Below are 26,056 nucleotides of genomic sequence, written 5' to 3'. Positions count from 1 at the left end.
CGGGACGTTTCAGCACCCGGTGCGGCTCGGCCGCGGGGACTTCCATCCCCTTGCGGGGACTGTGCGGGTCGGTCGGGGACGAGCTGTCTGTCCGTGGGCATGGGGGAAGAGATTGGAAGTTTTGTTGCCTCCATCACAGTGAAGGGGTGTTTGGAGTCACTGTGATGGACGTTTGTGTTGGGGTCATGTGTCTTGTGTTCTTTTTTTTTGGTGTGTGACTGCTGGATATGTAATTTCGTTCGGTACCTCGGTACCGAATGACAAATAAAGCTCTGTATGAAAGATTTTTTGCTCTAGGATGTTGGAACATGATAACCAGAGCATTCATTATCTCCATATCTGCGTCTTTCAAAAATCTAGGGAATTTTTGACTTTCCCATTCCCAGTCTCACGTTGATTCCAGGGCCTGTTATAGAAGCACACCTACAAAAAAGGTTTGGTTTTCTCAACTAATATTAGGTGTATAAAGACCACCAACTCAAGTTGAGGAGTTAATGCACCAATCCAATTGCAGCACATTAGTTCTCAATGCAGACCTTCATCTAACCACCATCTGCCCACTTTATACTGTGGTACCTTTCTAGTGAGCCTCCTCTTGATTTCCCGTTTTTCTGCCTGGTGTTGTTCTTCATCTTTATCTGTAGAGGTAAAAGGACAGTTATTTCATCTGTGCCATTACTCGAGCTGAGATCAGAAAAGTCACCATTGCATTCAGTGCCGGTTACCCAATGAACATTGTTTTGTTTTGTTATTTTGAACATTACATTGTTCTCACAAACATTTTATCCCAAGTGTTGCCTTATAAGTACAGGGTGTTTAACCAGGTTTAATCACTATTGTCATCTTCATCAAGTCTCCCCCCCCCCCCCCCCAACTACTTAACCTTTCTGATGATTTAGATAATAGGTGCAGGAGGAGGCCATTCGGCCCTTCGAGCCAGCACCGCCATTCAATATGATCATGGCTGATCATTCTCAATCAATACCCCGTCCCTGCCTTCTCCCCGTACCCCCTGACTCCGCTATCCTTAAGAGCTCTATCTAGCTCTCTCTTGAATGCATTCAGAGACTTGGCCTCCACTGCCTTCTGAGGCAGAGAATTCCACAGATTCACAACTCTCTGACTGAAAAAGTTTTTCCTCATCTCAGTTCTAAATGGCCTACCCCTTATTCTTAAACTGTGGCCCCTTGTTCTGGACTCCCCCAACATTGGGAACATGTTTCCTGCCTCTAACGTGTCCAACCGCTTAATAATCTTATACGTTTCGATAAGATCCCCTCTCATCCTTCTAAATTCCAGTGTATCCAAGAACCAACCTTTCGTCTTTAATCATACTTTATGAACCCAAACCGAACTCTTCCCATTCCATGTTCAATGCTGTTATATCCCTTTCCTCAGCAGTGCAATACTCCTTGAGACCTTATTAACACAGATAGTGATGGACCATTCGTTTTACTGACTGGACCATTGCATGATTGTACCCAGTTCAAGAAGTGAGAGTACAATTCAGGTGCAGACCAAGAAGCTAGGTGGTGATAAAATGGTAGATCTTCCTTACCAAATTAATACACAGAAAATTATTTGAGTGAGTGCTGAATAACAATCCTGCTTCAAAAATAACAGAAACTCTGCAACAATCAAAAGCTGAAATATAATGATCATGCAGGAATATATTTGAAACAGGTTTTATGAAGAGGATGGGGTATATGCTGACCGACTATGGGGAGCATTTACAAGACCATAACCAGGGATATCATTTCGATTGTAGTAACTTTCAATCATAATACCAGACAAGTATTCTGTACTGCAATTTCATAGATTTTAAGTATTATTGATCCCAATTATTCCACAAGCATGAAGATTCTTAAAAGAGTTAAATAACCAGTAAAAATCAAAACCACAACAACTTGCTTCCAATTACAATTTGAACTATAATTAGCATCTGGAGATGAAAGATGTACTAACTTTTAAGGATATTCCTTTGCTCCAGTTCATCTGCAGTTGGCCTTTGACTCAGACGCCTGATAGAATGGAAGATAAATTATTACTCAAGTCAGGTCCGTCTGAAGTATGTTCAGTTTTAAAAAGCATGAGCAGCACCCTACACTTCATGTCACACCAAGTGGAACAAATGCTCAATTTGATCCTCTTTTTAAAACTGTGTCAAAGCACCTAATCGTAACATGTTTAGTTTGGTTTAGAGATACAACGCGGAAACAGGCCCTCTGGCCCACCGAGTCTGCACCAACCAGCTATCCCCGTACATTAATACCATCCTACACACACACTGGGGACAATTTACACTTATACCAGCCAATTAACCTACGTCTTTGGAGTGTGGGAGAAAACCGAAGACCTCGGAGAAAACCCACGCGGTCACGGGGAGAACGTACAAACTCCGTTCAGACAGCACCCGTAGTTGGGATCAAGCCTGGGTTTCCGGCGCTGCAAGCGCTGTAAGGCAGCAACTCTACAGCAATTCCTTCATACTGCATGGCAAGTGTCAGTCTAGATAATGAGTGTTTAGCAAGATCTCTGGAATGGGACTAAGATCAAAAACTTGAACTCAAAGCCTACCCATTAAGCCACAAGGCTCACTCGGTAGCCTAATATACATTATATCACAGTGCATGCATTTTGTCATAGCAAGCAAAGAATCTGAGGAGGGAAAGCAGCGTTTTCTATAGGATGGAGTTGCCATTTCCTGGATGGGTGGAGCTGCAAGACAGGTTGGTTGAAGCAGGTACTACACCAGCATTTCAAAGAAACCTGGACAGCAAATGTTTGGAAGGATCTGTGCAAAGTGCGGACAAATGGGACTAGCTTAGATGGGGCATTTTGGTTTGGTATGGACAATTTGGGCCAAAGGGCCTGTTTCCGTACTGCATAAGCATTAGAATTGTGGGACAACATAGGAAAATGTTTGGCTGCACTCAACAGATCCAGAACTTGGGACGTGACACGGGGGTCATGAAAAATGGACAGATCCATCACTGGAGAAGCACCATGCTACTATCCATCCCATTCATACCATTTCCCACCTGATGAGAGCTGTTCCAATCTTATGTCGAATCTCGAGCCTCTCCTGATCAGACTGGCGAGGTAGTATGTTCTTCTCGATAAGTTCCTGCTTTGTAGGTCTGTTGCTCAGCTTAAGAGCCAAAGTATCTTTTCGCCTTACTTTATTGGCCAACGAACCTGCACACAAATTTAATAAAGAATGTTTAAGAACCGGTGTCCAGACTACAACTGATGAAAATGAACTCGATTCTTATGTACGTTACTTTGTGGAAAACAACCCACTTACCAAAATATTTAAAAAAATATCCAGATCATTATTTCAGGCAAGGCATATTAAATCTGCGAAAGGGCATATTTTACTCATTAGGCTGGGGTTATGGGCAGCTGGTCTAGGTTTCAATACTAATTTGACATCTCCAACCTTTCATTGGTTGCTCATGTTGGTTTTAAATGGTGTGGTATGGTTTTACACAATTTATTTTTGCATGTACATGGTTGAAGTTAATTAACTAAATACATACTGGGCTGATCATCTTCCTCATCCTCATCACTGTCATCCCTGTACAATATTGGACCATCATCATCAGAGTCACTTGTATCTTCATCCTGTCTCACGAGCTCCGGGATGATAATGACTGTTGAAACTAATGTTGGATCATCCGCTTTGTCGAACCTATGTTCTCCCTGTTCCTCCTCCTCCTCCTCCTCCTCCTCTTCGTCCTCGGTGTTTTCTTCATCAGAGGGACTGGCGGTCAGGTTACAATACACAAAGTTAGCTATGTAATGAGGCCATTGACCAGTGCCTTCCATGCAAACTGGCCACATGATTGTAATCATGCGTGGTGTTTTCACTGACTGGAAAGCACACAACAAAAAAGCTTTTCACTGTACATGTTCCAGTTGCAAACTAAACCGGACTTTAAAAATGCCTCAATATTGTAAGATTTGAGAAGTTTTCCCTCATTCGGAAAGCAACACCAAAACCAAAGAGCTGCAGTTTGGACATTTTAAACGGGAGACTGGGGCTGATAGCGGAGAAAGGCTGCGGTCAGATTACCAAGGGATGTCACAATCTGTGGGTCCTAAAATGACCGCAGGACCTCGTGACCAGCCACAAAAAGTAAAAACCTTACAACCCAGTCTCTAGGTTTCTGCAAAGCCACGGCCAGAACAATGGATGGGTATTGGCCATGCAGAAACCTGCGAAACCAGGTCGAAGTCCAGACACTGGGGCGCTGACATCAGCATACTCACAATGCCCCAAGCCGACCTAAACAGTTCATCTCGTTAAGGGGGCACAATAGCCCATAGAACACTACCTGGTAGGTGATGGGAAACCAGTTAAACCCATCACCTCGCAACGAAATACCAATTAACACCGTCTGGCCATCCCCGGTATCCCCGGACATAAGCGCAGATCAGAGAGAAAACTCATACATCTTTTTAAACAAAGAGATTCCAAGATCTGGCGGGAGATAGGACGGGTCAGAATAGTATAACTGGCCATGACTTTTGGGTTTTAAACTCAAGAAGAAAACCTGCAAGGAACGCAAGCAGGCAAGAAAACGGATGCAAGGAAGCAAGTCAAACGGATGCAGGAGGAAGAAAAGACAGGCAAGAAGCAGCGAAGTGCAAGAAAGAGGAACCGGCACGCAACTCGAGAAGAAGTACTGCAAGACGAACAGCCAGTAACCCCAGTAATAGCCCCATGGTGAGCAGGTACCCCAATTCTGCATATCCTGGACATAGTTTAGTGTAGAGGGGAGGGTGGTTTGAATAAACGTGGGTGTGTAAAGGAATGTGTGTTGGTCAATTTTGCGATGTGTCGTACGTTCCCCATCTTACAGTCGTGTATATGTCTTGTAGAACTGTGTGTGTTTTATGATTCATAGTTATAAGTATTCATGTGATTCGGTATGTGTTTTATAGACATGTCTTATAGAACTGTATAAGTATTCATGGACAATAGTCCCAAGCGCTAAATAAAAGCCTTTTCCATTTAAACCCTGGTCTTCAAATCTGGTCTGGTTGAATTTTTCTGCACTATCATCGCTCCTGCATCTAAGTCCAGTGTCTAGAACCGTAAGGGGTGAGTGGGTCGAACCACTCAGGGGGAACCAGTGTGCGCGGCCTGGTCAAGGGATCAGAGCAAGGCACGGGGACCTTAGGTCGGGCGAAAGCTCGGCGCAGAAACCCCTTACAATATCAACAGAATTAACCAGACAAGTGACATTAGGACAACAGCGGGATGAGCAGATTGACCAGAGAAATGAATTATTACAAACAACGCATTGTATTGAAGCAGCCAACTGGCCCAACTGTTCAATGCCAGCGTTGTACTCCACCATATCCTCCTTCCATATCCCTTCCTCTAATCCCATCATTTTCTTTCTGCCTAGCCTTTCTTTTTAGTTTAGAGATACAGCGCGGAAACAGGCTCTTTTGGCCCACTGGGTCCGACCCGGCCAGCGATTCCCGCACATTAACACTATCCCCACTAGGGACAAATTTTACATTTACCAAGCCAATTAATCTACAAACCTGGGGTTTTTATTCACAAAATGCTGGAGTAACTCAGCAGGTCAGGCAGCATCTCGGGAGAGAAGGAATGGGTGACGTTCCGGGTCGAGACCCTTCTTCAGACCTATCTTTCCATCTTTAACCTACAAACCTGTACGTCTTTGGAGTGTGGGTGGAAACCGAAGATCTCGGAGAAAACCCACGCAGGTCACGGGGAGAACGTACAAACTCCGTACAGACAGCACCTGTAGTCGGTCTCTGTCTGTATGGAGTTTGTACGTTCTCCCCGAATATATTTTAAATCCATATTTCTATATTTTCTTATGATATAGGAGGCAGATATTCAACCTATTGAGTTAGTTCCAAGCAATCTCCGTCCAATACTACCTCTTCCCTGCAATGTATTCTCTGATCAACTCCCCACAGGATTCTACTTCTTACTATCATGTTAGGGATAAATTAGAATGGCACATTAACCTTGCACCATGCACATCCGTGAGATGTGCAAATTAAATATAGATGGCATAGAGGCATGGTGTGTATACAAGCTGCCAGACAGTGTGGCTGAAGCAAGTACTACACCAGAATTTAAAGAAACTTGGATAGTAAAAGTTTGGAAGGATATGGGCCACGTGCGGGCAAATGGGACGAGCTTAGATGACGCATCTTGGTCGGCGTGGACAATTTGAGCTGAAAGGCCTGTTTCTGTGACGTACGCCTATCACACGAAGCATTAGAGTTGTGGAAGAACATAGAAAATTGCTTTGCTGCATCCAACAGATCCAGAACATGAGACGTGACACTAGTATCATGAGAAATGGACAGTTCCATCAATGGAGCAACACCAGAAAAAGACACAGTGTGCGGGAGAAACACAGCGGGTCAGGCAGCATCTCAGGTGATATTTCAGGTCGGGAGCCTTTTTCAGACTGAAACTATATCCCAAAGTCAGTCTGAAGAAGGATCCCGACCCCAAATAAATGCCTATCCATATTCGCCAGAGATGCTGCCTGACTCGTTGAGCTACTTTGGCATGTTGTGTCTTTATCTGGTGTTGCCCCAATGATGGAACTGTCCGTTTTTCATGACCGTAGCGTCACGTCTCTAGCATCTCAAGGGCCCAAAACTAACATTTGCAGTTTCTTGTGTCTACATTGGAGCAAAACTTAGCACTTTGAGAACAGAAAATGAAAATTGAGAACACTTATTGAATGAAAATCCGCACTCACCATTTTAACTTCTCCAAGGTGACTTGCAACCCTTTGTTCTTACTGGCATCATCAAAGGCGATATCAAAAAGCTGCGACTTTGCTGTTTTTGAGCCATCAGCTGCAGTGATAACTGGTCGAGGGCTGCAGAGTGCTTGCTGTATCATTATGTGCAAAGGGACTTGAGACTGCCGATTCGGCAGGATCTCGGCGTCAGAGTGATGGTCAGACGAAGAATGAGGCCGCTGATCTGGCTCTTTCTCACGTTGTACACTGGTGTGACAGAATGTCAATGTGGGTGGAATAAGTTTGACCTGTCTGGGTGGGAAGGCCTGCCGAGGAGCGGGTTCCGGGGCGGAAGGTGGGCGCGAAGGCAATGTCGGTGACGACGCGGGTGCGTGCACTGATGATGGTACTTTCGATGGTAGCTGCACTCTCTCCTTGCTCTCCATTGCATTTTGGGTAGTGTTGTTTGGCTCGGTTACAGGTGGGTTGAAGCTTATCTTCCTTTGTGGCACTAGTGGCGAATGCTTACCTGGCAAAATGAAGCCAGTGGTCTTGACGACTTGACTTAGCTCCGCTGAAAAAGAATATTGCAAATGGAGTTGGAGTTCCAAACCTTTCCTGCTTTAAATAATGCAGCACTATTCATTGCTTAGAAACATACTTTTTTTTTTTCCTGATTAGAGCACCATGAGACCTTGTGTGTGAAACAAACAGCAAGGCAATAGTTTAACTGGACAAAATAAAATATCCTATGGCAGCCAATGGTGAACAGTGTGTGAAGATATTAAATAGGAGCATTTTGCTTAATGTTGAACTTTCCTCTTAAATTTCCTACATTTGAGACTCCGTCTTGAAAGAACACAGGTTAGAAACATATAAAATAGGTGCAGGAGTAGGCTATTCGGCCCTTCGAGCCAGCACCACATTCAATATGATCATGGCTGATCATCTAAAACCAGTACCCCGTTCCTGCTTTTTCTCCATTTCCCTTGATTCCTTTAGCCCCGAGAGCTAAATCTAACTCTCTCTTGAAAACTTAATTTATACACACCTTCATGTCTCAAGCTCTTACACCAACCAGAGACATGTGTTACACCAACCAGATTTATGACATCAGAGAGACCACAAATTAGTAATGTTGCATCGAGATTGCAACTTTGAGTGATGCTGCTACATATGGACACAGGGCAACAGGGAGAGGCTGCTACACAAACTCAGACCTGTTTGTTACAATATTTAGCTCCCCTGTACGCAAGAAACCAAGATGGGGGGGAACACATTTAAATTCACTCACCCTGAACCTTCACTCAATTAGAATGAAATGGAATTACCTTTTAATTTCCCAACTCCCTCCATCACAATCCTGACTATTTGAACTAATTTCATACTTAAAATTAAATTTTCATTTTTCTGAATCAAATGTTCTCCTCACTTCAACTTTCACCTAGCAGCTACAAAGTTTGGACAATAAAACTGTGACCCTTTCACTTGGCTAATATCTAAAATACCAAGTTCACGCATTTTTAGTTACCCTTGCATCTTGTAAATATATACAATCACATCAAATTATCAAGGAGTGGTGCCTAGAGAATTTTCATCTACTCCAATCAGCGTACCAAGTCAATTGGAGTTCTGCCTTTAAAAAAATATATAATTAATCCTTGTTTGGGCATCTCAATCTTTCAGAGAATCTGTCTACTGTTCTCTGTGACAATTAAGCAGCTTGCAGTCAAGGCTCCCCCTTCAACAATGTAAATGCAGTGATCCAATTTCATTCAAAAGGGAAAAAATAACTATCCATTACCTCATCTTCAGTGATCAGCAAAGGGTACGATTCAGACAAATTGATCAAAAATATATCCACCAGTAAATATCTGACAAAATATTTTCTTACATTTGTAAATCACTACTGAGGTAAATGACATTGATATAACTTTTCATTTCAGTGTAAAATTCTACCTTCAACTTTTAATGCAAACTAGACCAAGTGGACTCGTTGGGCCCAAACCTCGCCTGCATTGGTGCAGCACGCCCCCCCTTTCCCCTCCCCCCCTCCTCCCTTCCCCCTCCCTACCCTCCCCCTCCCTACCCTCCCCCTCTCCCCTCCCCTCCTCTCCCACTCCATCCCCCTCAACCCCCCTTATCCTCTCTCCTTCCCCCCCCCCTCCCCCCTAGGAGATAGATTTAAACTTTAAAATGTTTTGGCTGTAGTTCAGGAACAAACAAACAAACAAACAAGAGCTTTAGTATATAGATTGTGATATGCAGTTGCATGCCTTGACTCACCGAATAAAGGATTGCTATTCCGGTTGGGTTTTGGAGGTGGGATGGGAGGTTGCTTAGCAGGGGCGGTGGTGGTCGAGGTGACGGCTGTACTTGAAACAGTAGTGATCGTATTTGTAGTGGCGGCCAAAGATTGTGTGGTACTGGAGGTAGTGATAGAACAGGAAGTTGAGAAGGTGGAGATAATGGGAGAGACATCCTTGGCATCAGACACATTGGCTCTGGAATCTTTCACCTGCCCCTCGCCTGCCTCCAGAGTGGGAGCTGAAATAGGTCTCTTGGGAGGAAGCAAAGCACGTCTCTGCTCACGCACGGGCAACATTTCCGACAATGGACGTCTCTCCAAAGCCTCTGCTGGATAATAATATTGAAAATATACATATATCAAGCAGAGAAAGCATTAAACTCGCAAAGCAAGGACACACGAGAATGACAAGCACATAAAATACAAAACTAAACATAACTGGTTTGGTCGCGCACTGACAACGTATGTGGAAAAGAATGGCTTTCACTAAAAAAAGGCATGGAAATGTAAAGGATGAGGTAACACTTTCCTCTGAATCTTTTTAATTCCAACAATGAAACACAAAATTGGTTTACAAGATCACTATAATGCCCCTTTTAGGACTATGCATGGTTTTTCAACTGGATAATAATCTTGTTTCATTGCCCTTTACCTTTTATTTTGGGTGGGAGGGAATGGGTGACGTTGATTTATTTTTAAATCAAGGATGTCAAGCCAATATCCAGAGGTAACTGTTTGAAAGGGACACCATGTTGGTCAGAAACCAAGATCTTGAGGAACATAGTAAATATACAAAACATGCTGAGTTCAAGACCAACATTTTCAGTTTGATAAATTGACCAAAAGGGTTTGGTAAGTAGTGCAACATGATTGAGGAAGTTGGCCATACAAATTATTTTTTGTATGCTCAAGTCTAGGAGGATCTACATTAAGTTGATTGAAGAATCTGGAAAAATGTGTCAGGAGAAAACAACAGTCTATCTGGAATGGTTTTCAGATTTCTAAATTAGATTCAACTGCTGTTGTCCATCTATGTAGCAGAGTAGACCAAGCACTGGACCAAACTCAAAAAGTATTTACCCAGTTCCTAGTTTATAGTTATGAAATTTGGAAACATGTCTGCGGGTGGGAACAGGTCAGTCAGTACCCTGCCACTATAAGCTGTATTACTAGTGTAAGGCTTGCTGCTTTTTAAAATTAAGTTGAGTGCAAATCATTTATACTGTGAACACATACGACACAATTTCTCTCTTAGTCATCTTCTACCAGGGCCGTTTTTACAGCATTATGGGCCCCCGGGCAAAGCAGTGTACTGGGGCCCCTACCGTTACTCTCCCCCACCCCCCTTTCCCTACCAGCCCCCCCCCCCTGTCGTGCCGACGAAAAGCACTTACCGAAAAGCACTTAGCGATGGACTTAGGGTGCTACATTGTTGCGAAAAGCACTTACAGATCGCTGTGAGAAGCACTTAGTGACCGAAAATGTTGCGAAAAAAGCACTTATTGAACCTACATTTTTAAAGTAGTATTTATTTATTGCAAGTCACTTAACATACACAGATCAGCATGGGGCCCCTATGCTCGTGGGGCCCCAGGCAAGTGCCCATCAGGCCCATGCGTTAAGACGGCCCTGTCTTCTACTACAAATCATATAAAACAATAATGAGGAAGGTTTTCGTAAATGTTCAAAATAGATAGAAAGCAATGTCTTGCAATTAAAAAAAGATCTCTTTGCATGGTTTTGATTTCTTACCTTTTATTTTTTTTAGTTCTGCAACAGAGTTCATCGTTGTTTCCTCTTTTTCCTGTGGAGGTTTCGAAACGCTTGGTCTTTTTTCAGCTCCAGCTGGTACTTCTGGCTCCTTTGAGGTGGACAATTCGCCCACAGGGACCGTGTGTCCATTCTTTAGTGTACTGTTCTGGTCAGGTTTGTTGTTAATCTCCCCATCTGCAAAAAGGGAAAACGAGAACCCTATTTTTGACAGATATATCGAGATGTTTTATGCAAATTGGGATGGGGAGGTCAGAAATAGTCAACGTGAATGAGGGCAGGGTGGAAGTTAGTAAAGTTTATAAAATCAACAAGTTCTGCACAGGTGCAGGGTGCAGGAGCTGAACTTGAAAGGTGGGTTTGAAGCTCATCAGAACCAGTTATGCTGGCAACTGCAGTGGAATCAGGTTCTATTTTCCATTGCAAAGGTGCAAGCTCGAGGCAAAAAAAAACAATTGGTAGCCAAGTTCAAGTTCCAATTACACTCTCCTGCTCTTTCTCAGGAAATTAAATAGTTTCCTTTTGCAGTATACATCAAATTTCCTTCTGAAAATGACTGCCGAGCACCTGTTGTCATCACACTGTCATCCCAAATTATAATGCGGGCAAAAAAGACTCGCTTAGATGGGCATCTTGGTTGGCATGGATGAGTGGGGCCGAAGGGCCTGTTTCCACGTCCCATTTACTTCTTTGGTCTAACACTCATACTGAGGAAATAATTTCTCCCATACATGTATGCTCTCACAGTCACCTGAAACTTGCTTCAAAGTATATACCAATTAATTGCTAAAATGGATAATCTCAAAGCTTATTTTGAATAAAATGAACTTTCCGGGTATGCTTGGCCAATTTTGTGCAAAGCTTTACTTCAAAATTTTGGTTTCTGACACAATTTTTGTTTTCAAAAAAGATTAATATCCTCTGGTGTGGCTACATTAGCGAGAAATATGACAGAACAATGTACTTCTTAAATTGTTACGTTTTGTAACTTGGTGTGTTGATGACATTTTGCTTATTAAGAAAATACTTGGAATGAGAGCTTTCTCAGAAATCTCATTAAACATGGAAAATTATATGTCAAAACTAACAAAAATGCCTCGTGAGGAAGAATCTGCTTGGAGCACTAATACCCTTTCCTCGGTTATTTTTACACCTAACAATTCTTTTGTGGACTGCAATATAAGAACTAGCATCATATAGACATCTGCACCGTAGATTAGTACAAGCCTCTTAAAAGTGAAATAGTTCTTCAGAATACAAATATACAGAGACTATTAGGGAAGATTTATATGAGGTTTAGAGGCAAAGCTGGTCAAATATATATTTTTTAAAGAGTCAGCATGAGACTTCAATGGAGGCAACGTACAAGACTGCATGTGTAGGAAGGAACTGCAGATGCTGGTTTTCACCGAAGATGAGACACAAAAAGCTGGAGTACCTCAGCAGGTCAGACAGCATTTCTGGAGAAAAGGAATAGGTGGAGATCCAATATGCGCTTGGCCACACTCTGACAATGGAGGAAGCCCAGGACAGAAAGGCCAGTGTAGGAATGGGAAGGGGAATGAAAGTGTTTGGCAACCGGGAGATCAGGTAGGTCTAGGCGGACATAGCGAAGGTGTTCGCTCACCTGCGGCCAATTGCAAATTGGAGGAACAGCACCTCATATTTCGCTTGGGCCGCTCACAATCCAGTGAGTGGTATGAATATTGATTTCTCTAACTTCAAGCAACCCTTGCATCCCCTCTCTTCATCCCTTCCCCACCCAAGTCGAACTAGCTTCAAAGTCGTCCTGTTGAGTCTTATATTCCGTAACTCGTATAAGACTGCATCCTGCACATGGATTCCACTGCAAAGGCAGGAATTGTTCTCTTTGTGCAGATTGCTTGTTGTCTTCAGCATACGCAATTCCTTGTTTTACTATTCCTATGTACCTTTACAGTGGAGATGGAGGAATTTCTTTAGTCAGAGGGTGGCAAATCTATGGAATTCATTGGCTGTAGAAGCCAAGTCATCGGGTATTTTTAAAGCTGAGATTGATCAGTTCTTGATTAGGAAGGGCGACAAATGTTATGGAGAGAAGGTAAGAGAATGGGTTTGAGGGGAAAAATGGATCAGCCATGATTGAATGGCGAGGCAGACTTGATGGGCCAAATTCTGCTCCTATGTCTCATGATCTTATTTAAATCTTCACAATCGGACAGCAGTTCATTCATGGCCAGGTAAAGAAAACTACTCCTCAGATGTACCTACAAGCCTCACCTCAATCCTGAGCCTCAGCTTCACAGAATGACTGACTCATTAGCAAAAAAATGCAGCAAGCTGGTATACTTTAAAGAAGTCTCCAGTCACCTTTGGTCTTTCTTTCATCATCATGTACTGACATAGCTCTTTGTTAAACATATATCAGACACTTCCACTACTACTTGTGGTAGTAACTTCCATTTTCTAACCACTCTTCAAGTATTGGCCGGTGTGGGCAAGTTGGGGCGAAGGGCCTGTTTCCACGCTGTAAGACTCCATGACTATGACTACATTCCTTAGCGTACTCAATGACCCATATTTTTGGATTCGACAAATAGAGACCATATTTTTCGAACAACATCATCATTTAAAACTTCTGTTCAATACTTAGTATTTTCAATAGTCACTTTCCATTTTAATATAAAGATATTGACCTTTTATGGCCATAAAAATGCAACCTGAAAGTGTCAAAATGCAATGCTGGATTACAGGGATATAACTTTCAGGAAAGTCGCTGCCATTTGGCCATTTTTGCTTGTCTTGGTTCTTCCAAAAAATCCAAAACACAAAGTGCTGGAGTAACTCAGCAGGTCAGGCAGCATTCGTGGAGGAAACATACAGGTGACCTTTCAGGCTGGGAGCTTTCTTCAGACTGAAGAAAAGTCACAACCCGAAATGTTCCTCTATCCATTCCCTCCATGGATGCTGGCTGATCCGCTGAGTTACTCCAGCACTTTGTGATTTGCTCAAGATTCCAGCATCTGCAGCTCCTTGTATCTCTCTTTCAAACAGCTGTTCAACTTATGACTAACAAGCCCTGAAAATGAATCACCCTGAAGGGCAATTCTTTAAGAATACTTAATTCTTTCATGTAGAGGATTACGTATATAACGTGAAAAAATTTCAGAACTTTTCTCTGAATTTTCCCACAAAGGAGACAATACGTTCATATGACCTGTCTGAAACTGCGATCTATTGGCTACACACCTATTCTTCCCTGATATTCAAGCAGATGTTTTAGTTTCAAGTGGACATCTAATTCCCTTTTGAAAGTTACAAATTGATCTACTTCTCCCCACTCATTTAGATAGTGCTTTCCAAATGATAAAAAGTACAGAATCTACAGCAACCAACAGTGCCATTCCGTCCAATTGTTTCCCATTAAACAAAGAAGATTGAAAGATCTAATAGAATTATCCAGTGTTGAGGTTATGTTATGGAGCAAGATGTTATGCACAATGTAAAGCTACTTTCACCCTACTTCAGTATTGGCATAATTTATTAATCTATCCACCCTCAAATATTTATAGAAATTGGCCTTAATTGGATCCATGCTGTTTAACTCATCTGCACCAAGTTCCGCATTCTAATCACTCCATTGAGAAAGTAATTTCTCCTGCATTTCGTATAACCATGTTGACACTTCAGGGAAAGAGCACATCACATCACACTAAACCATTTGCTTTAGCTTCATTTAGTTTAAACTATTAGCTGATTTGCAGCAATCATGCTGAGTTGCAAGATTGAATTGTGAAAGCATAAACAGGCTCATTACAGGAATTACAACTACTGTTGTCACCAGGCACTAGCGTAGTCGGTAACAAACCGTACACATTTTCCATGTATTAATTTTATATGAAAATTCACTGATCTGTTGAGTTTCATTTACTGCCCAAAATTGTTGGCTGTCAGTGACCAGTTCAACATGTTGGTGCTGCAAAGCTCAGCATACTTTGTCCATTTTCATCTGTGAAAAGATTTCCCAGTTAAGTCTACATTGGACTGGGTACTTTATACTGATTAGGTGGAAACGATAAGGACACTTTCTCAAGCTCAAAGCTCTACCTTAATGAAATTGATCCTGGTGACAACACTAGATCACTGTGTAAAGATCACGACATCAAGGCATTCCTCAAAATGTTTAACAGGGAGAAGGGATTCAACTTAATCATTTGGTTTGGCTGTTTAATGAAATCTTTCTTCATTCTGCACACATCATACTTGCCTTGTTCAGGAATCTCTTTCAATACTCCCTTCTTAACCAGTTCAGCTCTGCTCTGTCTCACAGATAATTTCCTGTCCAAAACTGGAATTATAAAAACATGATCGTCAACAGGCTATCGAAGAAATTATTCTCCACAAGCTCCCTCATGAAGCAAGATCATAGCTCCTGTCACAGATAAAAGAATGAAGTCAAAAGCTAACAAAATTTATCGATACGAGTATCTTAGGTCTCGAAACATCCTACCAGAAGAAATGATGGAAATAGTGTCCAGAACATACTGAAACGTCCTCTGAACATTACTATTATCAGGTATTTATTCACAAAATGCTGGAGTAACTCAGCAGGTCAGGCAGCATCTCGGGAGAGAAGGAATGGGTGACTTTTCGGGTCGAGACCCTTCTTCAGACTATTATCAGATAATTACTATTATCAGGAAGTATTAGCAAAGGATTAAGTGGATTTGGTCTATCACTGAGCCAACACCAGCACGATGGATCAAGAAAACCTTGCCATGCTTAAATCATATGGATCTACCTTACTGAAGAGTTCTGAGCAGTTTTAATGGAACAAGCTATTCAGGGTTTTGACCCCCATACTACTGGATTGATGTTGTTAACATTTAAAAAATTGCAGATTGTGTGAAATATCCCCTGAAGAAAATTATAATTTCAGCCAAAGAACTTGAAATATTTCATGACAAAACCAGTGATTATCTGCACAATTCAGTTTCTACTCATAATGATAAAGCATTTAATGAGTCTCTATGGGCTATAATCTATAGGTTGTAAAGAGCTTGGAGCAGTAATATACGAGGCATGGTTAGTAAGTTTTGCAGGTGACACCAAAGTAGGTGGTATATTAGATAGCGGAAACTGCAGCAGGATCTTAATCAGTTGGGCAAGTGGTTTGAGGAATGGTTAATGGATTTATTGCAGACAAGTGCGGGGTGTTGCATATTGGGAGGTCAAACCAGTGCAGGACCTTCACAGTGAATAGCGGGGCTCTGGGGAGTGAGGAGTGCAGAGGGATCGGGGAGTGTAGGTACACTGTTCCTTGAAAGTGGCATCATTAGTAGATAGGGTGGACATGAAGGCTTTCAGCACATTGGCGATCATTAATCAGGGTACTGAGTATAAAAGTTGAGATGTTATGTTACAGTTGTACAAGACGCTGGTGAGGCCCCATTTAAAGTACTGTGTTTGGTTTTCGTCACCCTGCTAAAAGATGTTGGTAGGTTGGAAAGAGTGCAGAGAAGATTTACAAGGATGTTGCCAGGACTTGTGGGCCTGAGCTAAAGGGAGAGGTTGGGCATGCTAGGACTTTATTCCTTGAAGCACAGGAGAATGAGGGGTGATCTTATAGAGGCGTATAAGATCATGAGGAGAATACATCGGGGAGATGCACACAGTCTTTTACTCAGAACAGGGGAATCAAGAACTTGGGGACATGGGTTTAAGGTGAGAGGGGAAAGATATAATAGGAAACCGAAGGGAAACTTTTTCACACTGAGGGTGGTGGGTACATGGAACAAGCTGGCGGGGGAGGAAATTGAGGCAGGTACTATAACATATTTAAAAGACATTTCAATAGATTCATGGATTGGAGAGGTTTAGAAGGATACGGGCCAACGGCTGGCAGGTGGGACTGGTGTAGACGGGGCATCTTGGTCGGCATGGGCAAGCTGGGCCAAAGGGCCAGTTTCCATTTTGTATGACTGTGACTATGTAAAGTGGTGTGCTTTTTTCCCCCTTTCCTGCTTTCATGTATGTTTTGGTTGAAGCCCAAGAAAAAACTAGTTTAGAATTTCCACAGAGTGAGGAAATTGAGCTTTCAATTGTAGATCTTGTATCACAAATGTTTGTCCAACACAGGACATAATTATATCTTAAATACTGTACCAAATGCTATTAAGCTGCTTTTATCAGTGAGCATTAAACTGTTTTATTCACTATTTATTTCAGAAAATTCCATCTTCACCTTTCTTTCTCGGTCAATTCAAAATGTAATTGTTTTGGTTGCAAAGACAGCTTTCCAAGCCAATTTACCTAAAGCCCTCAATTGCCTATTTTGAAACAATACATTAACTAACATGCTTTTTGTAATACACATTGCACAGAGTTGCAATTTGAACAGCTGCACCAATGGCTTATCTGATAAAATGAGAATGTAAAACCATTTACATTTGTAGATTACTCTTCCTTCACCATATGTTACTGGGAACAGCAGATTAGTGAGCTCAATTATGCCCAAATATTATTTTAAATCATAGGACTAGCTCTAATGGAGAACTGCAGAAATAGTGTAGTACTGAACAATACTGTGAATTTAGCCACCATAACTCTACCAAGGTGATAGCTTCATAAGTTCATCAATTATCAGAGCAGAATTAGGGCATTCGGCTTATCAGGTCTACTCCGCCATTCAATCATGGCTGATCTATCTTTCGCTCTCAACCCCATTCTCCTCCCCATAATCATGACACCCGTACTAGCTCTGCCTCAACGACTAATCTCCGAGCCCCTTGAGGAAATTGGGGCAAGAATGTAGAGAAAATATAAGGAAAAGCAAGAATTAGTTGGCACGGTCATTGCTATCACGAACCCTTCAATCTCACAGAGCTCAATACCAGCCACTGATAGTGTTGCAGACTGTTTTACATTAGTTGGAAATGCAGATGTAGAATGGTCACATATACAATATGCCAGGACATCTGAATACCCAGGCAAACAGTAATTCAGGAAAAGAGTCTATGATCTTGAGTGCAAGAATAAAACAAAACTTCTAAAACTCAGTTCAGTTATTATTGAGCAATAAACCACTAATACCAGTTATGCCGACGATGAAATTATTGAATTACTGCAAAAGAAAACCCTACCTAGTTCACCAATCTCCCCACATCTGGGCTCCACATGACTCCAGACCTACCTCTGTGATTGATCCTTACCTTCCCTCAGAAATCACCTAGCAATCTGCTCAGCTCGAGATAATTTGGCACAGGCAATAAAATGATCTTTGAATGAATAAATGACCTTGTTCTTTGAGAAGATGTAAAACTTCACGAAAGCAGAGACATTTGTATCATGAAGATTTTACGCTTTAGGTGGGTGGGCTTGCTTTTGTACAGTGCGGAAACTTTGCCACTATAAAATAATTGCCTCCCAAAGTTATGCCTGGGGTCTCAGTGATCACACTCACAGTATTTTGCTTTCTCTTGTGGTAGAGTACCCCCAAAAATGTTCCAGATGTAGGGGGAGTCCAGAACCAGGGGGTCACAGTTTAAGAATAACTGTTCATTTAGGACTGAGATGAGGAAATACTTTTTCACCCAGAGAGTTGTGGATCTGTGGAATTCTCTGCCACAGAAGGCAGTGGAGGTCTATTCACTGGATGTTTTCAAGAGAGAGTTAGATATAGCTCTTGGCTAACGGAATTAAGGGAAAGAGAGAAAAAGCAGGAATGGGGTACTGATTTTGGATGATCGGCCATGATCATATTGAATGGCGGTGTTGGCTCAAAGGGCTGAATGGCCTACTCCTACACCTATTTCTATGTTTCAAAGCGAGTGCCAGATAAACTACCAAGGTCAAGCAGGGCAGAGGATGATGGGGGAGAATAGAATAAGGGAGCAGATTAACTAGGTTACATTTAATGTCTTTTAAATACATAATTAGCTTCAATCTTTATGGTCTTAATTAGTTTGATGGAACCTCAAAATGTAAATAGTAAATATATTACACTTCATCTTCGTATGTTTCACTTCACTAAACTCTGGCGAATTCAAATACGTCATTACCTCCACCTCTTGAAATTGAAAGTAGATATAAAATACAATTAAAACTCAATCGTGGGATAATATTAAAGGCAAAGAGAGTAGTGCAAACTCTTAATGTTGAGGTAGACGGATAATTCTACTCTGAACAGGAGAAGGTTTAAAGCCAAGAGCTGGTGTATTGGTGAATTGTGCAGGGTTACATTAATTTGAGCAATTCCCATTCTCCCCTATTTCATCAATGGGAACAAGGACAGAAGGGTCAAGCATTCCTATTTTTATTTAGTGACGTTTGGAGATCAATTAATTCTTGGCTACGATGCATAGCTACAGTACTATGAGCCAGCAAAAACCTTCAAGATAAGAGGCAATGTTACAAACTTCTCAATTTTGCTATTCACAGGGGATGGAATGGAGGAAAAAACATGAAGCCAGCTGTTTTCTTTTAAGAGCTATTATATAAAATGAAAGGAATTGGAACACATCATCCTTACTACCATAGAAGCCTCAGAGGTTTGGAAACAAGTAAATTACAAAGTTCTTCTCAGTGGAAATGCTGATTTAGAAAGAATCAATTTTAGCGCAAAAAATTAACCAAACAGATCAAAAGCAACAGCAACCGTCTTGACTGGCGTGCCATCTACAACATTTTAAAAAACTCTCTTTGCTCGGTCAGCATACTTTGACTGCAATGTGTAGCTTCAAACAAAAAGCTTATTTTAGGGCTTTTTTGACACTACCTCTCAGATCTGCAATTTCTACCACCTAGAAGGAAATGGACAGGAGGCGCAGAGCAACATCAAATTACATCCCCAAGCTACACACTAAATTAACTTGGAAAAGTGTCACTGTTCCCTCAACACCATTTAGTTTAAATCCGGAACCTTTCGGCTAACAGCACAGTAGCGTATACAACAAGGATACAGTGGTTCATTGGGGTAGCCCTTCACAATGTTCTCAAGCATAATTACGATGGGTCGTGAAGGCTGGCCTTACCGATGATACCCACGCCAATGAATGACAACATTAACACAGACCGTCAAGCTTTCCAATATTCCCCCTGCCCACCTGACAGTGCAACCTCATGCACCACCTTCTATCACTTCAAGCAAAGCTTGGCTGAGGAGAGGCATGAAGAACAAAAGGACAACTTGCAGATAATTTTAGAGAAATTCCAAAACTAATCTCTCAATTTCCTGAGGCAATGAAGATAACCATCCGAGACAATCCATAGACAGACTAGCTAAAGGAAGAATATTTCTCCTGTGTGGCTGGCGGTGGGGGAAATGGGATAGGTAAGAAGAGGAAGGTGATGTGTAAAAATAATAGATCATAGTTTCCAGATGCCCATCTAACAGTGAGCAGATGAAAATAGATGAAAAGTTAGGATTGAGATGAAAACATTTCTTCATTTAATCTGTAGATTTATCTACCACAGAAGGTAGTGGAGCCTGTCACTTTTATATTTTAGGAAGGAGGTAGGTACCAAAGGCAGAAACAAAGAACTGCAGATGTTGGTTTATACCAAAGATAGACACACGGTGCTGGAGTAACTCAGCGGGTCAGGCAGCATCTCTGTAAAAAAAGGATAGGTGACGTTTTGGGTTGAGACCCTTCTTCAGACTCTGAAGACTATTGAGTTTGAAGAAGGGTCCCGACCTGAAACGTCACTCATCATGTTTCTCCAGAGATGCTGCCTGACCCGCTGAATTACTCCAGCACATTGTGTCTATCTTTAGACACAGAAGGCATCAGGAGGTATGGGGAGAAAGCAGGAATATAGTATTGAAATGGAAGATTAGCCATGAATGTACTGAATAGTGGGGCAGACTCAAAGAACCAAATGACCTACCCCATGCTCCTGTTTTCCATTTCTATTTTCACTCAATCATTCTGGTTTTTAATGTTAAGGTGGATATTCTTGCTGAAATTTTTTAAACCCAAATTAAATTATTTCAATTGTGTTTAGTAACAATGGTCTTAGAGGAAAATGTGAAATAGATGCAGTTGACTGGAACATTAAGAACAGACAAGAAAGTGCACATTTTATCAACCAAGCTGTCCCAAACAAATTAATACATTATGTGCAACAATAGATTGCACTCATTTTGTGTTAATTTCAAATTGATGAGTGAATTAAATGTTCGTGTTCTTCATCCCTTTTGTGCTGCCAGTTGTTTCAAAGTTCCATTCAGCATCTCTTAATCTAAATGGAACATGAAATTTACAGAAGATTGCAAGTACATTATTACTACTGATCAGAAAATTGGACACTTAAAAGTGGGAAACATTAGTTTAACATTTATTGTTGGCAAGATGCCGGAGTTTATAAATAAAAGGTAAAAAATAAAGAAGTTTAATCCAACCAATTCAACATAATTTTATAATAGGAAAATCATTTTGGACAAAACTGTTTCTGGAAATTCAAATACACTCAGAGGCTTTGACCACTGGTCCTATACTCTCCCACTATTGGGAGACCATTACAAAGCTGATCGCACCTTACACCTTGCATGCAATCTTTCGGATGTTAGTTCTGTCTCTTAAGATGGCATGGTTATCTTGGATTTGGAGGCGAGAGATTTAAGTTCCACTCTAATGACTTGAGTACACAACTGAAGCTTTCAACCCCAACATGGGCCTGGGAAACAAATTAAACCATGCTCTAATTTTCCCTTTCAGATGGACATGCTCTCATGGCCCTAATTTGAATGGCAAAGTTCTCCCTATCCCTCAACTAGCAGTTATGCCAACCATCAAACTACTTAGGATAGACACAAAGTGCTGGAGTAACTCAGCGGGTCAGGCAGCATCTCTGGAGAAAATCACCTTGACGTTTCGGGTCGGGATCATTTATCAACCGGAGAATTCTGAGCATGATTCTTTGAAAGAGCTTTACAAGAATGGTAGATAGACACAAAATGCTGGAGTAACTCAGCGGGCCAGACAGCATCTCTGGAGAGAAGGAATGGGTGACATTTCGGGTCGAGACCCTTCTTCAGACTTTCCTTTCCTTTACAAGAATGGTGGCGGAGATGAAGAATCACAAAGTTTGACAAGCAAGTCAACGCTGTGGTAAAAGCCAGCTTCTTCCAGCTTCGTACCATAGCTAAAATCAAACCATTCCTCCAATTTGACGACATTGAAAAAATCATCCACGCATTCATTTCCTCCCGCTTATACTACTGCAACTCCCTATACACTGGAATCAGCCAATCATCCTTGTCCCACTTGCAATTGATCCAAAACGTCGCAGCGAGACTCCTGACGGGTACCCGTAAAAGGGACATCACCCCGATTCTGGCCTCTCTCCACTGGCTCCCAGTACGGTAGAGAATCAACTTCAAACTCCTCCTATTCACATACAAAGCCCTAAACGGGCTTGCCTCCTCCCTATATCAAAAATCTTCTAACCCACCACTCTATCTCCAGGTCCCTCAGGTCGGCCGACTTGGGGCTACTGACTATCCCGCGGTCTAGGCTTAAGCTCAGGGGTGACCGCGCTTTTGCGGTTGCAGCTCCTAGACTGTGGAACAGCATCCCTCTCACCATCAGAACTGCCCCCCCCCCCCCCCATCGACTCCTTCAAGTCCAGGCTCAAAACCTATTTCTACTCCCTAGCATTTGAGGCCCTCTGAGGGGGCGCTGTGAATTGTTTATGTATGTGCTGTTATGTTTGTGTGCCATTGTATGTTCGTTCTTAGTACCTGAACTGATGTACAGCACTTTGGTCAACGTGGGTTGTTTTTAATTGTGCTATACAAATAAAATGGACTTGACTTGACAATTGCATGAATAATGCAGAGAACCTGGGATTGTTCTGTTGGAGCAGAGGAGGTACCATGAAGTTCAAAATTTACAAATAGTTTTAACAGAGGAAACAAAGAAAAACTGCATCATGCAGCAGGAAGGTGATGAGGGCAGATTTGAAGTGCTTGGCAGCAGAACAAGAACTGATAAGAGGCAACATTTCTTTACACTGAGAATGACACAGCAGGGCACGGCAGCGGAAGGAGACTCAATTGTTGCTTTCAACAGAGAACTAAATAAATAGTTGAAGGGGAAGATAATAAAAGGGTTCCAGAAAAAAAAACTTAGGGGACTGGGGTTAGTTGACGAAGTCTAATGAAGTGAAAGAATAAAAATGCCCTCAACAGAGCAATAGTTCTCTACAAGTCTAATTGATTAATGGTGCTACTCAGAATGGTTTTCCTTGTCATTATCCACTCCATTTTATTTCTTCTTTGACTGAAGATGTGCACTGTGACTTGGATGCAACGCCCATGGTACCTTCTGTCTCTTGCAGCTTCCCCCAGCAGCATCTCAGAAGGCTTTAAGTCAAACAATGAATGGCACAAATGAACTTGAATCTTTTTACATCCCAGGTCTTTTCATACAGTGTCCAACGGGCGGGGGGGGGGGGGGGGGGGGGGGGGGGGGGGGGAGTAGGTCCTATGAAGAATTCAGTTTCAATGACATTAAAAATTTACAATATTCTGTGGACAGGCTGAATGGGTTAAAATAGGAGAACATTTTACATGTTAAACTGGTCTTCCAAACTCTGAAAGCAGTGTCCTCAGGGGGCACTAGTTTCTTACCTGCAGAGGTTTCCTTGAACTTTTCACTGCTTTTCTTTTTCCTCCATTTCCACGGTTTGAATATTTTGCCAAATCCTGGAAATTTCCCCTTCCTCCGTGCGGTGGGAGTATTCAAACCGGAGACGTCATTGCCTGAGCCCACTGGTGGAAGAGGCTCCTCTTCCTCAGCTGAAAACATGAATTAGAGGAGACAAAGTCCAGTTAAGTTCAGAGGCACCAATTTGAGGGATTGAATGCTGAGCAGGACTATGAAGAGGATGCAATCCTTAATCACTTGAAGAGATTACTTTCACATGCTTTGATACAAGGCCTGGATGGAGTGGATGTGGAGAGGATGTTTCCACTAGTGGGAGAGTCTAGGACCAGTGGTCATAGCCTCAGAATTAAAGGACGTTCCTTTAGGAAGGAGATGAGGAGGAGTTTCTTCAGAGGGTGGTGAATCTGTGGAATTCATTGCCACAGAAGGCTGTGGAGGCCAAGTCAATGGACATTATTGCGGCAGAGATTAGAAAGATTCTTGATTAGTACAGGTGTCAGGGGGAGAATGCAGAAGGATGGAGTTAGGAGGAAGAGATAGATCAGCCATGATTGAATACAGAATAGACTTGATGGGCCGAGTGGCCTAATTCTGCTCCTATCACATAAACCTATGAAGTCATTCTCAATATCAGTCAGCACATGAAAACATTTTTTCCACCGTTTTATAAAGAAAATCCGTTTGCAAAATGATACTGAGATATTTACAAAACACCTCAGACCTATGGATAGGATAGATTTAGAATGGGTAGGGTAGGGTTAGAAGGTCATAGGCCAAATGCAGGCAAGTGCGTCTAGTGTAAATGGGGCACATTGGTCGTCATGGGCAGGCTGGGCCGAAGGGGCTGTTTCCATGCTACATGACTCCATGAACTAGTTGCTAAAATAGTCATTTTGGTCAACTAAATTTCTTCAAAGAAATGGGTTCCTAAAGATCGGTAGTTAAAACCCTCCTGTGATATGCAAAGGGATGCTTAAAAAATGTTATGAATGAAATCTCTTTTGTTTTATTTCAATACAACATTCTTATTTTTGTAATGTTAGTTTTCAATTGAACAATCACCATAGTTATTGGGTATTTTAAACCAGTGACTAGAGATTTCAGTATCAAGGAAAGACAATTATGTTGCCATTGAGAGAATTAAATTGCAGATTGCACATTGCCTCCTCTGCACATATTACACATCCGTTATTCGGATTATTTTTCCATTGTAAATAAAGGCACATAAATGACTCATATTTATCTATTTTTGCTTGAAAACCACACTTTTCAACCTGCCAAACACTAAACCACATGCAAAAATCTGTCACAGTATTGAACCCAATAGCAAAGATTTAGAAATGCATTGATTCGTACAAGGCTACAGCAGATTCTTTTAAAAGCTTAAGCAGATTATAGCAGACGGAACTGACAACACTGGATATAGATGTTGCATAAGGGTGTTCAGGAGCATTTCATACTTCCTATTACCTTATCATGAAACCTTCATTAAACAAGCAAGAGACGTAGACTTTACAAAGCACTCTGACTATGATATGATGACAAATTGACTTATTTGCCCTTTAGTTCAGGGTTTACATCTGGCAAAGGGCGGTAGTTCACAACTGAATTGATGGAAAATATCTGTTCATGTTTCCATTATGTAAACGGTCACCAAAGAAAGTAATCACCTGCCTGCTATCAATAGCTATTTTCAAAGCTGCATGTTAACACCTGGGCATCATACACTCTTGGTAGCTCTAAAACCAAATTAATTCTGAACGTTGCCATTAATCCAAGAGAAAGGAGTGAAAAGGGGAGAATAGAGTAATCGATAAACCATTAGGAAAGCTATGGCAGATGGTTTTCAAATAAAGGTAAAATGAGGGCAGCACAGTGGCGCAGCGGTAGAGTTGCTGCCTTACAGCACCAGAGACCCAGGTTCGATCCTGACTACGGGTGCTGTCTATACAGAGTGTGTATATTTTCCCTGTGGGTTTTTCCACATGGGTTTTCTTTGGGTGTTCCGGTTTCCTTTTACACTCCAAAGACGTGCAGGTTTGAAGGTTAATTGACTTCTGTTAAGTGACTAATTATACATTGTCCCTAATGTGTAGGATAGAGCTGGTGTACGGGGTGATCGCTGGTCGGTGTGGACTTAATCACTGGGCCGGAGGGCCTGTTTCCATGGTGTACCCACAGAGTCTAAAGTGTAGGAAAATAACTGCAGATGCTGGTACAAATCGAAGGTATCACAAAATGCGGGAGTAACTCAGCTGGTCAGGCAGCATCTAGGAGAGAGGGAATGGGTGACGTTTTGGGTGGAGACCCTTCATCAGTCCGAAGAAGGGTCTCGACCCGAAACGTCACCCGTTCCCTCTCTCCTAGATGCTGCCTGACCTGCTGAATTACTCCAGCATTTTGTGATACCTCTGAAGTCTAAAGAGTAGGTTTCCAATAAGAGAATAACAATCTTGTATACAGTTAGAGTGGTGGTACCCAGAATTGCAACATTCTGGAGCCATATTCATAAATGAGCTCTAAACCATCAGATCCAAGAAACATGGTGCATGGGGATGAAGTTTAATGTTATT

General features: G+C 41.9%; 1 protein-coding gene across 6 annotated transcripts in view; it reads right to left on the bottom strand.

The window, feature by feature from the left end:
* Nucleotides 1-26,056, bottom strand: part of LOC144606724 (phosphatase and actin regulator 4-like) — a 130,108-nt gene that overhangs the window by 8,930 nt on the left and 95,122 nt on the right. For 4 of the 6 annotated variants that reach the window (XM_078423045.1, XM_078423042.1, XM_078423046.1 and 1 more), the window contains 9 exons: nucleotides 23,447-23,614; nucleotides 15,080-15,160; nucleotides 10,816-11,010; nucleotides 9,042-9,392; nucleotides 6,771-7,329; nucleotides 3,543-3,766; nucleotides 3,042-3,198; nucleotides 1,966-2,021; nucleotides 577-638 (listed from right to left, as the gene is read on the bottom strand). In XM_078423045.1, the coding sequence (XP_078279171.1) occupies nucleotides 577-638; nucleotides 1,966-2,021; nucleotides 3,042-3,198; nucleotides 3,543-3,766; nucleotides 6,771-7,329; nucleotides 9,042-9,392; nucleotides 10,816-11,010; nucleotides 15,080-15,160; nucleotides 23,447-23,614 (1,853 nt within the window). The remainder of the gene's footprint in view (nucleotides 1-576; nucleotides 639-1,965; nucleotides 2,022-3,041; nucleotides 3,199-3,542; nucleotides 3,767-6,770; nucleotides 7,330-9,041; nucleotides 9,393-10,815; nucleotides 11,011-15,079; nucleotides 15,161-23,446; nucleotides 23,615-26,056) is intronic. The other 2 variants (XM_078423043.1, XM_078423047.1) reach the window with 2 other exon arrangements.

Source organism: Rhinoraja longicauda, chromosome 27 (genome assembly GCF_053455715.1).
Source record: "Rhinoraja longicauda isolate Sanriku21f chromosome 27, sRhiLon1.1, whole genome shotgun sequence".
In the NCBI taxonomy this organism is placed as follows: Eukaryota; Metazoa; Chordata; class Chondrichthyes; order Rajiformes; family Arhynchobatidae; genus Rhinoraja; species Rhinoraja longicauda.
The sequence above is the reverse complement of the archived record's forward strand: the minus strand, read 5'-3'. Positions and strand labels throughout refer to the sequence as shown.